This window comes from Cetorhinus maximus, chromosome 4 (genome assembly GCF_964194155.1).
Source record: "Cetorhinus maximus chromosome 4, sCetMax3.hap1.1, whole genome shotgun sequence".
In the NCBI taxonomy this organism is placed as follows: domain Eukaryota; kingdom Metazoa; phylum Chordata; class Chondrichthyes; order Lamniformes; family Cetorhinidae; genus Cetorhinus; species Cetorhinus maximus.
The window spans coordinates 118128888-118145326 of record NC_135882.1 but is presented as its reverse complement, the minus strand read 5'-3'; the positions used below and the strand labels follow the sequence as shown (position 1 = coordinate 118145326).

The window sequence follows — 16439 nt, the reverse complement described above, 5'->3', positions numbered from 1 at the left end:
ATGCTTCCTTATCCAGCAATAAAGAGAGAAGTGCAAGTATGGTGCTATGTGTGATGTGGCTGTCATCTGTAAGGGATTTTGATATTTTTTGTATTTCTGTGATGCTATAAGGCCTCCCTTTGTTTCTTTTTAATACGTAATATCTTTATACTTGCGTTAAAATGTAACCAGTTGTGAGGTGGACCAATGTCCTGAGATTAGAACCGGATGGTAGGAACATGGAGTGTGGAGGACGTCGGATGAAGGGAGAAGACTTTTGACCAATGACATCATCTGAGGCTTATATGAAACTTGTAAAACAAAAAAATAGAGACTGGACAAGGATATACACGCACACAGACACAGATGTGTCAGGACATGCCACTGGGGTGGTGGCTAACCACCAGCCACCCTGACTACAGAAACTGACCTAGACAATGACCTCTCGGGTATGTGTGAATGGCTTTCATCCTGCCTTACCAAGATACAGAAATCACATCCATTGCTAGTACCTGGAGACATCCCTCTGCTGAGAGTAGGGAACGACCATGTGCAAGTTGTCTTTGCATGGCTAGGGTGGGGTTGATAATCCAATTGGATGCCTTGATTTAAGACATTACCTTATATGCCGAGGGACCAGGGTCAGAAAGGGGTATAATGCCACAGCTCCCAATGACACTGGGGCTGCAGCCAGGAAGAGCGATTTGGTCAGTCACTGGAAGTTATGTGGAGGAATTCTTTCAGCGAACCAACCCAACTGCACACGGGTCTTACTAAGCAACTGGTGTTGTAAGTATATACTATTACTTAGTGGGTTAATAAAGGCTTTCCACATAAAATGGAAATTGTTTCCATAGTTTGTTTCATGTCGTTGATACCAAAGTAGTGGGTGAGGACCTTAGAGGGTGGTGAGATCCCCTGGTTAAGAGTCTTGAACAGGATTAAATAGCTGGCAGTGTGGGCAAGGTGTGAAACCTGAAAGTGAAGCTTGTAGCAACATCAAGTGTGTGATGTTGTGGTGAAGCTACGAAGTTGTGATTGATAAAGAGATTGTTGATAGGTGAGTGATTGGGGGGGTGGTGAAGGGGTGGTTGTTGTGAACTGAGCAGTATGCAAGATTAATGATTCAGGTGTAAGGATATGCCTTTTGAAGATGATGCATCTAGTGCTGCACGTGAGAACCTTGAAGCATGCAGTCTGCCTTGTTGTGCCTTTAGTCAGTCTTCTGGCAGATCAGGCTCTCTTCCCCAGCTACTTTCAGCACTTGTTCCAGCCACAATGTATTTGGCAGGGGCAGAAACTTGATTGGAGGGATTCAAACATGGAGTTCTAGGAAAGATAGCAACAAATTTGGGAGATAGCAATGTATCCAAGTACTGTGGAGAGGAAGGGGAGGTTGGAGATGGGGCAGTAGTTTGCAAGGATGGAGGAGTCAAGGGTTGATATTTTTGAGGAATGGTGACGACAGCAGATTCAGAGACGAGAACATTTAATGGGTAATGTATGATGGGTATACAACAAAACTTAACAATAAGAACTGGTATATAAAAGACAATGTAGTGATAACAATGAATTACTTGGGGCTGAATTTTACATCCCATGGGCTGTCGCGCGCTCGACCCGATGGGACATAAAATCACGCGGGTAGATGTCGGGCGAGTGTCCAGACGTCAACGCGTACTTGCACAATATTTTGCTTGGTGGGTGTGCGCAAATGTCGGAAGCGCGCCCGCCGACAATTAAGAGGGCAATTAAGCCCATTAATGGTGCAAGTGTCTCGGATTTGTCGTGGCCCGTCCAACCTTATGGTTGGCGGACGGACGAATCGGCCAGGTGGCCTTTACAGTTTTCATCAACCCTCATCCAAGGGCGGGATGAAATTTCCGTTACGAAATAAAATAAAAATAAATATCTGTGGACAGCATTTTTATCAGCTATACTTTCAGGTGCTGGACTGTGATGCACGGACATTTTTTTTCCACTCTTTAAACCTTTAGCTGATCATTTTCAGGCAGCTGATCATTAACTGGCTAGCCAGCGTGAAATCACAGTCAGGGGCCTGTTTCCCGTCCGCTCCCTGGCCCGCCGATCACCCATGCCCAGCAAAGGTAAAATTCAGGCCTTAGAATTAGATTTCTCTACTTTGAGCCTACACGGATAGCAAGTGCATCTTTTATTTAGCTATAAGAACTTAAATTAAGGAATTTAAAAACTATTCAGCTTTATTCCTTCCGTCAAATCAAATGAAACTTGGTCTGTCATGCACTCTATTCAATTTAACCTTTTGAGAGAGTTGAACACCTCTGACTATAAAGAATTTGCTTGGCTGGGTCGCCTTGTAGCAACTTAATAGCCACCCAAGCTTTAATTGACTTGGGGCGGGACTTCTGCCCCCATTGGCGAGGAAGTCCTGCCTCAAATGGCTGGCAGCTCTTTTGTCCCAGCAGTGCCACCGGGAGCGGTGGCCATTGCTGGGACAATAAGCAGTTCCCAAAATTGTACTTGCTATCCATGTAGGCTCTAAGTAGAGATATCCAATTCCAAGCGATTCATTGTTATCACTACATTGTCTCCAACACACCAGTTCTTGTTAAGTTTTGTTGTATTCCCATATACATTGCCCATTAAATGTCTTCCTCTCTTTCAAACTTGCTGACATCATCGCTCCTCAAACCATGTCCTCTACTAGTCTCTCAGACAAGTGAAGCAACAGCCTGACATGGTCATACTCACGGAATCATACCTCACAGACAATATCCCAGAGACCACAATCACCTGGGTATGTCCTCTCCCACCTCAGGACAGACCCAGCAGAAGTGGCGGCACAGTTGTATACAGTGGGGAGGGAGTTGCCCTGGGAGTCCTGAACATCGATTCTGGACCCATGAAGTCTCATGGCATCAGGTCAAACATGGGCAAGGAAACCTCCTGATTACCATGCATGGCCCCTCGCAAAGCACCCACCCGCCCCATCAGCTGATGAATCAGTGCTCCTCCACGTTGAACACTACTTGGAGGAAGCAAGGCCACAGAATATACTCTGGGAGGGCGACTTCAATGTTCATCACCAAGAGTGGCTGGGTAGCACCACTACTGATTGAGCTGGCCTAAAGGACACAGCTGCTAGGCTGGGTCTGCGGCTGGTTGTGAGGGAAAAACATACTCACCAGCCTGCCGCAGATCAATCTTTTAAAAAAAATTATTGTGGGATGTGGGCATCGCATTTATTGTCCTTGTTCAGGGGATAGTTAAGAGTCAACCACATTGCTGTGGGTCTGGAGGCCAGACCAGGTAAGGACGGCAGATTTCCTTCCCTAAAGTGAAGGGTTTTTACCATCAACAATAGTTTCATGGTCGTCATCAGACTTTTAATTCCGGATTTTTATTGAATTCAAATTTCACCATCTGCCGTGGTGGAATTCCCCAGAGCATTGCCGTGGGTCTCTAGAATACCAGTCCAGTGACAATACCACTATGCCACCGCCTCCCCTGTCCTTGATGGTATCGGTAGAAGTGATCACTGCATAGTCGTTGTGGAGACAAAATCCAGTCTTCACCTTGAGGATACCCTCCATCATGTGTGGCACTACCACTGTGCTAAATGGGAGTATGGGACAAAGTGGGCTGCTTTGTCTTCAAACAGACCTAGGAATTCAAGACTGGGCAACTATGAGGCGCTGTGGGCCATCGGCAGCAGCAGAACTGTACTTAATCACAATCTGTAACCTCATAGCTCGGCACATCCCCCACTCTAGCATTACTACCAAGCCAGGGGATCAGCCCTGGTTCAATGGAGAGTGCAGGAGGGCATGCCAGGAGCAGCACCAGGCATATCTAAGAATGAGGTGTCAACCTGGTGAAGCTACAACACAGGACTACTTGCGCGCCAAACAACATAAGCAGCAAGTGACAGACAGAGTTAAGTGACTCCACAACCAACGGATCAGGTCTAAGCTCTGCAGTCCTGCCACATCTAGTTGTGAATGGTGGGGGAGAATTAAATAACTCACTGGAGAAGGAGGCTCCACAAATATCCCTATCCTCAATGTGGGGGAGTGCAGCACATCAGTGCTAAAGATAAGGCTGAAGCATTTTCAACAATCTCCAGCCAGAAATGCTGAGTGGATGATCCATCTCAGCCTCCTCCTGAGGTCCCCAGCATCACAGATGCCAGTCTTCAGCCAATTCAATTCACTCCATCTGATATCAAGAAACAGCTGAAATCACTGAATACTGCAAAGATTATGGGCCCTGGCAACATTCTAGGCAATAGTTCTGAAGACTTTGCTCCTCAACTTGCAACACCCCTAGCCAAGCTGTTCCAGTACTGCTACAATACTGGCATTTACTTGGCAATGTGGAAATTTTTACCAGGTGTGTCCTGTACACAAAATGCAGGACAAATCCAACACGGCCTATTACCTCGCCATCAGTCTACTCTCGATCATCAGTGAAGTGGTGGAAGGGGTTATCAATAGCGCCATGAAGCAGCACTTGCTCAGCAATTACTTGCTCACTGACGCTCAGTTTGGGTTCCGCCAGGGTCACTCAGCCTCTGACCTCATTACAGCCTTGGTTCAAACATGGACAAAAGAGCTGAATTCCAGGGGTGAGATGAGAGTGATTACCGTTGATATCAAGGCAGCATCCGACCAAATGTGGCATCAAGTGCCCTAGCAAAACTGGAATCAATGGGAAAACTCTCCGCTGGTTGGAGTCATACCTAACACAAAGGAAGATAGCTGTAGTAGTTGGAGGTTAACCATCTCAGTTCCAGGACATCACTGCAGGAGTTCCTCAGGGTAGTGTCCTAGGCCCAACTATCTTCAGTTGCTTCATCAATTACCTTTCTTCCATTATAAGATCAGAAGTGGGAATGTTTGTTGATGATTGCACAATGTTCAGCACCATTCGCGACTCCTCAGATACTGAAGCAGTCCATGTCCAAATGCAGCAAGACCTGGACCATATCCAGGCTTGGGCTGACAAGTGGCAAGTATTATTCGCGCCACACAAGTGCCAGACAATGACCATCTCCAACAAGAGAGAATCTAACCATCACCCCATGACATTCAATGGCATTATCATTGCTGATTCCCCCACTATCAACATCCTGGGGGTTTATTATTGGCCAGATACTGAACTGGACTAGCCACATAAATGCTGTGGCTACAAGAGCAGGTTAGAGGCTAGGAATCCTGCAGGGAGTAACACACGTCCTGACTCCCCAAAGCCTGCCCACCATCTACAAGGCACAAGTCAGGAGTGTGATGGAATACTCTCCACTTGCCTGGATGAGTGCAGCTCCAACAACACTCAAGAAACTTGATACCATCCAAGACAAAGCAGCCCACTTGACTGATATCCCATCCACAAACTTTCACTCCCTCCACTACTAATGTACGGTGGCAGCAGTGTGCACTATCTACAAGATGCACTGCAAGAACTCACCAAGGGCCCTTGGACAGCACCTTCTAAGCCCATGACCTCTACCATCCAGAAGAACAATGGCAGCAGGCACATGGGAACACTGCCACCTGGAAGTTCCCCTCCAAGGCACTCACCATCCTGTCTTGGAAATATATTGCAGTTCTACTACTGTCGCTGGGTCAAAATCCTGGAACTCTCTCCCTAATTGCACTGTGGATGTACCTACACCACATGGACTGCAGCTGTTAAAGAAGGCAGCTCACCACCACCTTCTCAAGGGCAATTAGGGATGGGCAATAAATGCTGGCCTAGCCAGTGGCCCCGACATCCCACGAATGAGTTAAAAATAATTGATTATCCATGTCAAAATTTTCTCATATCTTATTTAGTTTTATACGTACTTTCAATCATATTTCAAAGAGACACTGAGCTTTTGGCAAAACAACACAGCGATTAATATAGCAATAGTTTCTGTTGATGGGAGTTAGTATACTACTCTGTAGGGGCAAATTAATTCTGTATCTCTGTCCTGCAATTGAAAGATAAAGTTTCATTATCTGCTTATGGGAGACTGTGGGGTGCCTGGTTAAAACATCATTATTTCAACTCTGGGATTTAATCCTAGACAGATTGGTGGGATCTGTACTCTGGCAGATCTTAATATCTGACATAAGATGGATTTGGGAGGTCGCAAACATATATCTAGTGGGCATTGACCCACTTGACAATTTTCTTCCAATGTTCTCAACATTTTCTATACTATTGACTGGTTAAATAACCAGCTAGTGAGTATCTTTCTTAGGGAAGAATGGGAAGGAATGCGAGTTCTCTTTGGGGTTGAGTTGCCTCCCTCCAACATGCCACATTTGGAATTAGACATTTGGAAATACAGGTTTTGAAATCTTAAATATGAAACAGTAGCATTCTGGGACACTAATAATTGATAGCCAGCTTGGCTCACTAATGAAACCTGAAGAGACTAGTGTTCTTCCCAGTCAGCCCCTAATAACTTTGCAAATCAATATTCTAATGAATATAGTTGTCCAAGCTACACCAGCAGTGGGAGCTCCATCAAACTTGCATTCATATAGGACTTTTCATGTCATCAAGACACTAACAGTAATCATGGTTGTTTTGTAGATGAATGTGGCAGCCAATTGCATGCAGCATGGTCCACAAATAATCACGATGAATGATTAGTTAATTAGTTTTTTGGTCTTGTTAGTTGAGGGAGGAACAGTGATCAAGAGACTGAGAAAACAACTTACTGTTCTTCAGAGAAGTGTCATGGTGGATGTTTCACATCCAAGAAGCAAACAGCATCATGGTTTAACATCTGATTGAAAAGTCTTTCTCTAATAATGCTGCACTTCCTCAGTACTGCATGCCTATGTACTTAGATATTCCTAAACCTTGGCATAACTGTCTAAGATCCAAGTGCAAGTCCTCTCATTCCTCCTTCAGAATTAGCAAATATAACGGCACATTCATATTCAGAGTGGTATCGTAAATAACACTGAATAAGCACACATTAAAAGGAGCTAGGGTTCCAACAGGAAATGGGGGGTGGGGGGAGAAAAACAATATAGCGGTTCAGGTGGAGAAACAACTGCAAAAAAAATTGCATAAAGGCAAGTGCGTACTATGTGCATTTGCCATCAGCTCCTGGTGATATTTGGTACATTGTCCTTCAGCCAAACAGCAGGCTCAAGCCTTCTGCACCCAATAATGGATATTCTATTGATCTGATTATCACTCAGCCCTCTAATGTAACCAGATTGAACCTCATACTGTCAAGGTTTCTATAAATTTTTGATCATTTAAAAATCCAATTGTCACAACATCTTTGTTACTTTACAGCTTTTAAAATAATTCTTAGTTGTTTTTGACTTATTTTCTCCATCTTGCATGGCCTTGGATATGTAAAGTCTATTATTTGAATTACTAGAAAAGCACTTGGTGCTACCGCTTTCATTACTTCTCACTTGGTTGGATTTGAAATTAAGGATGTGAAGGTAGGCACTCAAATGTATATATTTTTTTTAGCCAATACAATTAAATGAAACAGTCTTACCTTGTTGGGCTAACTCCTGTCCCCATATCCTCTTTTCAGTTCGAATGCCATCAATCACAGACTCCTGTGCAGTTAGCTGTGAAATCAGTCTAGATTTCTCCTGCTTAAGTAGTTCAATCTGAACAGTTTTTTTCTTATCTTCTTCAGCTATGTGTTCCAGTGCCCGGAACCGGCTCTATATTAAAATTGAGGAGAATTTCAAAAATCAAAATGCTTAGAATAATTTTTAGCAGGATAATTTCTGCAGAGATTAATGCCATTCTTCTGCAGTTCTTCTACTCAAATTATGAGTTGGAGAATGTCAATGGAAATTCAGCCCTTATGTTGCTAACCAGCTGCTGGACTAACTGGCATTAAAGTCCTAAAATGCTGATCAGAGAACCAAAATGCCTTAAAGTATTGGTGATTTGTTCTCCAAATAATCATTAAGATGATCATTTGCAATCATATTTTGTCAGTCTGCAATATCATTGTATAAAATAAGTCTAAGAAAGTATGCTGGAATTCAAATGCTGAATCAAACTGTAGCGCTTACATGAGGTGAGCAGTGGAAATTTTTTTTTTTATTCATTCATGGGATGTGGGCGTTGCTGGCTAGGCATTTAATGCCATCCCTAATTGCCCTTGAGAAGCTGGTGGTGAGCTGTCTTCTTGAGCCACTGCAGTCCATGTGTTGTAGGAACATCCACAGTACTGTTAGGGAGGGAGTTCCAGGATAATGACCCAGCGACAGTGAAGGATCTGGATCATATTAGGACATAAGCTTAACTGTTCCTGACAATGTCCTCGTATGTGCAATGTTACCAATTTACTGCTTATCTTGACCATTTTTTGTCTTTCCCAAATGGATGAATATAGGTTTTCCTTGTAACTTCAACAGAATATAATGAATGATGTGTCAAATTTATAATTGACTTAATGTTAGATTCATTATCAAATGCACTTGTTCTACAACTGTGAATTAGAATTATATATTGCACAGTGTAATGAAAACTAATTACAAGGAACAGAATTAAGGCCCATGAAGAGAGGGGGCTGAACGGTTATTATACATCATGACATGAACCACAGAAGATTGATGAAATTCCTTCATGTGATTTAAAGGTTAGAGCTATTTGCATTCTTGATCTCCCTTCCTGGGAACTAGGCATCCTTATTCGCTTACAAAAAAATTACAAAAAGAAATAATTGTTAATCTCAGACATGGCAGGTATAAAAGGGTGCAAGTTTTGGTGAGGAGGAGATCCAGTCTGCTTAAGTAAAGTGACTTCTTGCCTTAACCACCAGATTAAACTGTTGGGAGAAAGCCCAATGCTAGCTGATCCAAAGCAATAAATGTAAGATCTGTGGGTTGAATTTCAAATAGATGGCAGAGGTGCCGCCAAAGAGAAAGTGGTGAGGGAGTGGGACCTTGGGCTGCATTTTGCTGGCAGTAACAATTAAGTGGAGGCCACCAGCCTTAATGTCCCTATTAAGGACAGCAGCTCAGCACCTGGAGGAAGAGGGCACAGCAACAGCCGTGCACCCTCAAAGTCATGTAAGTAGGGTCTGGGGGCACCAGCGCCAGTCAAGTAAGCCCTGGCGATGAGGGGGAAGTTGCTGGGGGCTGGCAATGCCATTGCAGAAGGGGCGGCCATTGCCACCAGAGGGTCCCTTTATGGGCCAAAGAGTGTCCAAAAAGGATGTCCCTCCCACCTCCTGCAAGCAGGCCATCAGGGTTTATTTGGCAATCTCCCCATTCAGTGATGGACTCTCTCCCCATCTGCTGGTAAAATGCCAGTGGAGGCAAGAAGAGGTTTTTATTGATCACTCAAGTGGCTCAATTGGGCTCTGGATGGGCAGGGCATCTGCCGCCTTTCCAGCCACTGACAAAATGGCATGCTAGTGAGAAGATGTCAGGCACGCCACCTACTGCCTTCCTGTGCCATTTTGCCAAACTTCCCGCCTCTCAGCCAGTGCACAAGGGGCTGATAAAATTCAGCTGCATGTTCGCTTTTTAGTATTCTCATTTCAACCTATAAATGACAATATCATGAAAATTTTCAAGTGTTACTGAAGTGTTGCCCTTACAGTTTTATTCTGACAATACGATATAATTAACTTGAGGCCTGATCACCAGTAGATCTTTATGGTTGCAGCTTCTTTCTTTGGCATTGCTACTGTACATGCTGTGCATGTCATATACATGTAGTGGCATAATTACTGGCACCATGAAACAAGATAACGAGACTTTGTGAATGCAAATTAAAGATCTAGGCTGGGATTTTCCGTGTCCGCTGGTGTTGGGTGTGTTTCGTGGCGTGAGTGGACAATATGGTGCGATCAGTTTCATGATGGTGCGAAACCAGTTTGCTATCTCGGATCAGCCCGCTGATGGCGGGCCGCATTCTCCGCCATCTGACGGAGCATCATTGTAATACATCAGCATCTCATCATTAGGCCAGCCTGCCGGAACAGTGCCCCTGCCACCCACGTCGGCGGGAAAACATGCCAACATGTTTCACAACAGCACATGAGCGACATGCACTTGGCGGGCTGCACTTGGCTCAGGACTTCAAGGTTTGTTTGCCTCCCTTGCTTTGGTCAGCACTCACAGTCATCAGCGCCAGGCCTCACAGGCAGCACTACATCGCTTTGAGGGGGGGGGCTCGTGACAGGTCTACCTACCAGGTCAGCCATTTGTGGGTGGTTTTTCAATGGCTGCAGGGCTAGGGCTTGCTTGGCAAAGGGGGAGAAGTGGCCTTTGGCAAGGGAAGAGGCTGCAGGACGAGGGCTATACTGGGGAAGGAGGGTAACCCAGGGTATGTGTGAGGGCACATGTTGATCTGTGCAAATGGCCTCAAGATGGTGAGGGCTGAGGTGGCAGTCTCTAGAGGAGATGAGGCCAGATGGACATGTGAGGGTATGTGTGTGAGAGAGAATGGATGGTGATGTCCCTTGAGCTGGCAGTGAGTGAGATGCCAGTGAATGTGTGATGGGCTTGACTGTGTGAGTTTAGAGTGATGAGATGGTAGCCATACCCTGGCTGCACAGGTGAGATCATTCATTCTCTATCTGCTTTGGATGGCCAAACTCTTCTCTGCAGCATTGGTACTGATCAACACTGCCACTGCCTCCCAAGCCTGGTTGGTCACAGCATTGCCCATCCTGCAGCCAGAGCGGGGGTACAGGACATCGCGGCAGGCCCCCACGGTGTCCAAAAAGTGTTCTAGTGATGCGTCATTAAACCTGGGGGTGTAGTCTTTTTGTCTTTCGTGGACATCTTCCCTGCAGTAGTTGTGGGCTGGAAGCACTGAGATGCGTGCGCGTGGCTGGACTTTATGAAGCGGCGAGGTGATGGTGTGGTGGTGTTTCTCGGGAATGTATAAACGATGCGGGTTTGGGATGATACGGCGTGAAAACCTGCCATTGCAGCCGGTGGGGAAAAATGTCATTTTACCCACCAGCTACCACACTTAGTGCAAACCTGGGAGGTTTCCGCTCCTAGGGCGGAATTTTCTTAGGGCAAAATGGTGTCATACCTGCCGACGGCGATGGGGGGTCTTCGCGCCGTATTGTCCCAAACCCGTCTCATTATTTACGCATTCCTGGGAAACACGTTGTGTGGCTCACAGTCGCCCTCCTGCCGTTGCATCACGCCGGCCACTATGTTTAAAAGGCAGCCACCAGCATAGCGCTCAACTCTACCAGCTCACCACCGCTGCCCGGGAGACATAGCCAGCAAAGGAGAAAAGACAGCACCCCCCCCGCCCCCACCCCTCAACAACGGGTCCCTCGAGCGACTGCTGAATGATGTGGAGGCCTGCTGAGATATCTGTACCCCAAGTCTGGCCACAGATGGGCAGCAACGCCACCAATCCAGCTTGGGAGGCGGTGGCAGCGGTGGTCAGCACAAACGCCCTTCTGAAAAGTGCTGCAAGAGGGTGAATGATCTCCTCTGTTCCGCCACGGTAAGTCACTCTTTTCATCACTCTTAACTCTCACACTCACAAGCCCATCATACATCCACAGGGCCCTCACTCACTGCTAGTTCAAGGGACATCATCATTCACTCTCGCACAAACACCATCATTGTCCTCAGCCCGTCCATGGCACCACTCACCACCTGCACAGGCCAGGCACATGTATCATCTGGCCCGCCTGGAATCCTGATACACTCTCCCCAAATCTATCCAAGACAAACCGGCACACAACAGGAGGGAAAGGTCGCAGACCGGTGGAGGAATGCCAGAGTTCAAGGTCCTTACGGAATTTGAGAACAGAGCCATCCAGCTGGCTGGCAATGATTGGGACTGGCCTTGTGCTGACGGTGAGATCCGTGCTGCTCTACCAAGTGAGGATCCAGCAGTGCAACATGCATCAGACAACCATGCTGTGAGTAATGTGTTCCGTGCCACAGGCCACTGTCATGCACTAATTATCTCCCTTTGCTTTCGCAGGCCCGTCACTCCAAGAGCCGATGGAGTCCAAGATCCAGGGCCTCCAAGCCAGTTCGGAAGGGACATCCGAAGGGGAACTGGAATGTGTCCCCCTACAAGTTCCGCCACAGCGCTCACCCACACTCTCCACCAGCGCAGAGATACACACCTCAGTGGGACCTAGCTCTAAAATAGGAAGGGGATCACATTCTGGCGAGCACAGTGCACAGTCTGATCCACAGCAGGCGGCGGCAGGGACTTCCCAAGTCCCCGGCATTCAGAGAGCTGCTGGAGGCCAGGAACCTGTTGAGTCTGAACCAGATGATGAGCCTCTGGGCTTGGTCATGTCACAGTTGCTGGAGCTGCAAAGGCAAGCCAGGGAACATCAGGAGGGAATGTCCGTTGCACTCCTCAGATTACAAGACACGATAGAGGAGTCCGTCCGTCTTCGGGCTGAGGTGATAGCGCCGGCATTGCAATGCACCGAGGTCAGCACTGGCAGGATGGTGCCTGCCATGGAGACCTTGGTCCAGGACATCGCTCCTGCACTGCTGCACGGGCTTAACTGCATCGCTGATGCCATAGTTGGCCTCCAACTGTATGCACGTGAGTGGGGTGTCGGGCAGTTCGATCTCACTTCAGCTACCACTTCCCCTCATGGAGTCAGCCAGGGGCCCTCGGGCACCCATAGGGGAGGGGGATCAGCATATACACATCCCAGGGTCATCCACCCAGGTGACTTTGGGAGTATTCAGCCCATCCAAATCTCCTCTTCCTGTGACCTCCACAGCTCCAGTTTCATAGGCCGAGGAGGGTGCCCCTGCCAAACAACAGGACCCCAAAAGTAGGCTGGGGCCCTCCAAGTCTCGGCCATCCAGAGGATGCCCATCAAAGTCATCACACACAGGGCGTCGCCATCAGCAGTGGATGTCCGGGGAGCACCAAGACATAGCGGCAAGGTTAGGGCAGTTAAGGAAAAGTGGTTGTACAGCCTGGGCATGGGTGCTGGTCACTTGTACATGCTGTTCACTATTGTCAATAAACTCCTAAGAATGTCTCCCTGCCTGTGGCTCCTTGTTCTGATGAGCAGTGTTCTTGTCACTCAGGTGTGAAACCTTTCTGCACAAGATAAAAGGCAGGGGTCATCAGCCACGGCCTCTGTGGACCTTGGAAGACTGCAGGAATCTGCAAGCGACTGAAGATAGAGGCGTCGTGCACACTCCCTCAAACCTGTGCGCACACCTGCAGGATGTGTCTCTGGTGGTTGCATACCAGCTGGACATTCAGTGAGTGGAAGCCCTTGTGGTTGATAGTGTATAGTGACGGAGGCCTGAGCGCCACGAGTGCAGTCAATTGCACCCTGCATCTGTGGGAATCCCGGGATCTGGGTGAATCCAATGGCCCTGTATCCCAGCTGTCCTGGTCCCGGGCGAAATGCACAAAATTGAATGCCCTCGAGAAGATGGTGCCCATGACCCCATAGATGCATTTGTGGGTGGGGGCTTGTGAGATCCCAGAGGTCACCTATGGAGCGCTGAAAGGAGACACTAGCGTAGAAATTGAGCACTGCCATCACTTTCACAGGCAGTGGATGCCCTCCATGTCCCCTTGGCGCCAAGTCCTGCAGTAAGTTGCAAATGTGAGCAACCAGGTCCCTAGACATGCACAGTCGTCGGCGACACTAGTTCTCGGTCATCTGCAGGAATGACAGGAGGCGTCTATAGACCCTGGGTGTCGCTAGGCGCTGACCAGCCATGCTTGCTGTTGCTCCTGGGCAGTGTGTGAAGGATCTCCAGCAGCCCCTTCATGAGGTTGCTGCTCCTGCCTTTGCGTGGCCAGGAGCCTCAGTCGCTCTCTCCTCTGTCTTCTACAGTCTCTGTAGGCCATCAGGCATACAGCTAGGTCACCAGGATCCATGCTCCTGATGTGGTCCTCCTGCAACATGAAAGAGAGAGACATGCTTAGCTTGGGTGTACTTAGCACCCTTTCCTAGCCCTGTGTGTCCGCCCCTTAATGCTTCCCGGGAAGTGCTTACCATCCCTTGGATGGCCACAGATGTGTGCACTGTATTGCTGCCCTATTAACCTGTGACACGGGGGCACTGGTCCAAACTGGGACGCTGAGATTGCTAGGGGCTGTGAGTGTCTCCAGCAGTGACTGCTACATGGCCAGTGTTGGCGAGGAGATTGTACAATGTGTGCAGTCCAGCTGCTCCATGGTCCAGTAAAGTGATTGCAGACTCGCAGTCCGTGCCGGGGTGGTGGGGGTAAGGTCTGGAGGGCTTGGTGGCACATTGGTGCCTCCGTATTGCTTGCATGGGTGGGCAGGCTAGGATCATATCATTGTGGTTGTGTCTGAACTGTCTCAGTTGCAAAGGAATGGTCAGTTTATACAGGTGTCCCCACTGCGTGGCCATTTCCCTCGCCTACCCTGCCCCTACATTGATTTCTTGTGCGTGGGATCCAATGCCAGAGCAGCAGTTGCCCCTCCCACCCCCTCCAACGACAGCAACAGTCGCCTCCGAGGCTGGGCAGCAGTTGACCCCCTCCCCCAAAAAAACAGATGCCTCCAAGGCAGGGCGGCATTTCATCCCGGCCCCCCGGCACCCCTGAAGCCTGCAAAGCAACAGGCAACCCTGGTGAGCTGTGGAAAACGATGCTGCTCACTCACCTCAGCTCCCCCAAAGTGAAGGCTGCCAAAGGCATGTCACCAGTGTGCCGTTGTGAAGCATGTCGACGTGCTTACCCGGCAATGTGAACGGACGATCTGGCGGGAGTCCACAACCTGGCGGGATGGCCTTTTAATGAGATGCTGATGTATTACAATGAGCTCCCCGCCGACCATTGGCAGGAAATGCGGCCTGCCATTGGCGGGCTGAGCGGACAATCACGACCTGCCTTCCCTCCGTCGTGAACCAGGTCGTGTCATATTGTCCGCGCCCACCACCTATCACACCCGCTGCCAGCGGGCACGGAAAATTCCACCCCTAGTTTCTGTTTGATGATTCTGTGTTACATTGAAGTCTACGAACAGGTGTTCAGTGTGCACACAGGAGTTCCAAGATGAATTACGAATGGTGACAGTAATGTGACCTTGCATTTGTTTGTAGTTTGTATTGCAAGGCTGTCTGACTAAATTGCTTTGCTGCTCATCAATTGACTAATAATTATGAACCAAGCCAAACCTTAACCCATGATTCTTCATTAGCCATCTCAAGGGAGCAGTTTAGTTCTGACCGTATAATAATGACAGCTGCAATTTTATACACTAAACTCTCTTTTCATCCTGTTTACAGATATGCAAAATATTGTAGCATTACAAATTGCATTAGAGATTGCCATATTTGCAATCTGTCATGCCTCACACAAAGACAATCATTCTTTCTTTCGGAAGATAATTTACCAGTACCCTGTTTTTTCAAATGCTGTACTTGTATAATTATTAAATGTATTAGCAAATTTCATGGTGACTTAGAGGTTAAGATATTGTGGAGGGAGGAGTCTTGGATGAGAGGGGGATAACAAACATCAACCTCAGTAATTTGGAGAATGGGCAGAATAGTGAAAAAATAATTAGGAAAGCAAAGTGGAACTATGAAATTAAATTATCAAGGAACATAAAACAGAATAGTAAAATATTTTACAGGCACATAAATAATAAAAAGAAGGCTGTGATGGGAGTTGGACCATTAAGGGGTAGACAGGATAATATTACAGGTAATTCTAATTATAGAACAGGTAAACGTGATATTAAATGATGAGATGAGCAATGAGATAAGTGCATTTAAAATAAAAAAGATGTATTGAATGAACTAATCAAATTCAAAGACGATAAAGGGAGAATAGTCAATATGAAGGAGGATGGCAACAAATTACAGGAGGGCATTAATAAACTTGGGGAATGGAAATAATTGGCAAATGGGTTTCAACACAGATAAACGTGAGGGACTACATTTTGGTAGGAAGACTAGAGAAGTCATTTATTACTTGAAAGATGCAAATCTAGGTGGTGTAGAGGAACAAAAGAATCTCAGAATAGAAATATACCAATCACTAAAAGTTGTGCCACAGGTTAGCAAGACTATTAAAAAGGAAACCAAGCACTAGGTTTTATTTCTAGAGGGATGGAATTGAAAAGTAGGGAAGCTAAGCTAAACCTGTATTGAACCTTGGTTGGACCACTATTGGAGTGCTGCATGCAGTTCTGGTCGCCATATTATAAAATGGATATAAGGCACTGGAGAGGGTGAAGAGAAGATTTACAAGGATGCTACCAGAAATGCATGGGTACACATATCAGGAAAGGCTGGGTCACTTTCCTCTTGAAAGGAGAAGACTGCAGGATGACCTAATGCAGGTATTTAAAATTATGAAAGGTTTTGACAGAGTGGATAGAGGGAGAATGTTTCAACTGGTGCGGAAGAGCATAACTAGAAGCCAGCATCAAGAAATTAGAGAATTCAGAAAAAACTTCTTTACCCAAGGAGTGGTGAGAATGGGGAACTTAACATAGAAAATAGGAGCAGGAGTAGGTCATTC

General features: G+C 47.0%; 1 protein-coding gene and 1 long non-coding RNA gene across 8 annotated transcripts in view; one reads left to right on the top strand and one right to left on the bottom strand.

Annotated features, from left to right (window-relative positions):
- The window catches only part of lrrcc1 (leucine rich repeat and coiled-coil centrosomal protein 1), a 226077-nt gene that overhangs the window by 51795 nt on the left and 157843 nt on the right, over positions 1 to 16439 (bottom strand). For all 7 annotated transcript variants that reach the window (XM_078540669.1, XM_078540675.1, XM_078540673.1 and 4 more), the window contains one exon: positions 7484 to 7658. In XM_078540669.1, coding sequence (XP_078396795.1) covers positions 7484 to 7658 — 175 coding nt within the window. The remainder of the gene's footprint in view (positions 1 to 7483; positions 7659 to 16439) is intronic.
- Positions 1 to 16439, top strand: part of LOC144679837 (uncharacterized) — a 216087-nt gene that overhangs the window by 133478 nt on the left and 66170 nt on the right. The window lies entirely within an intron of this gene.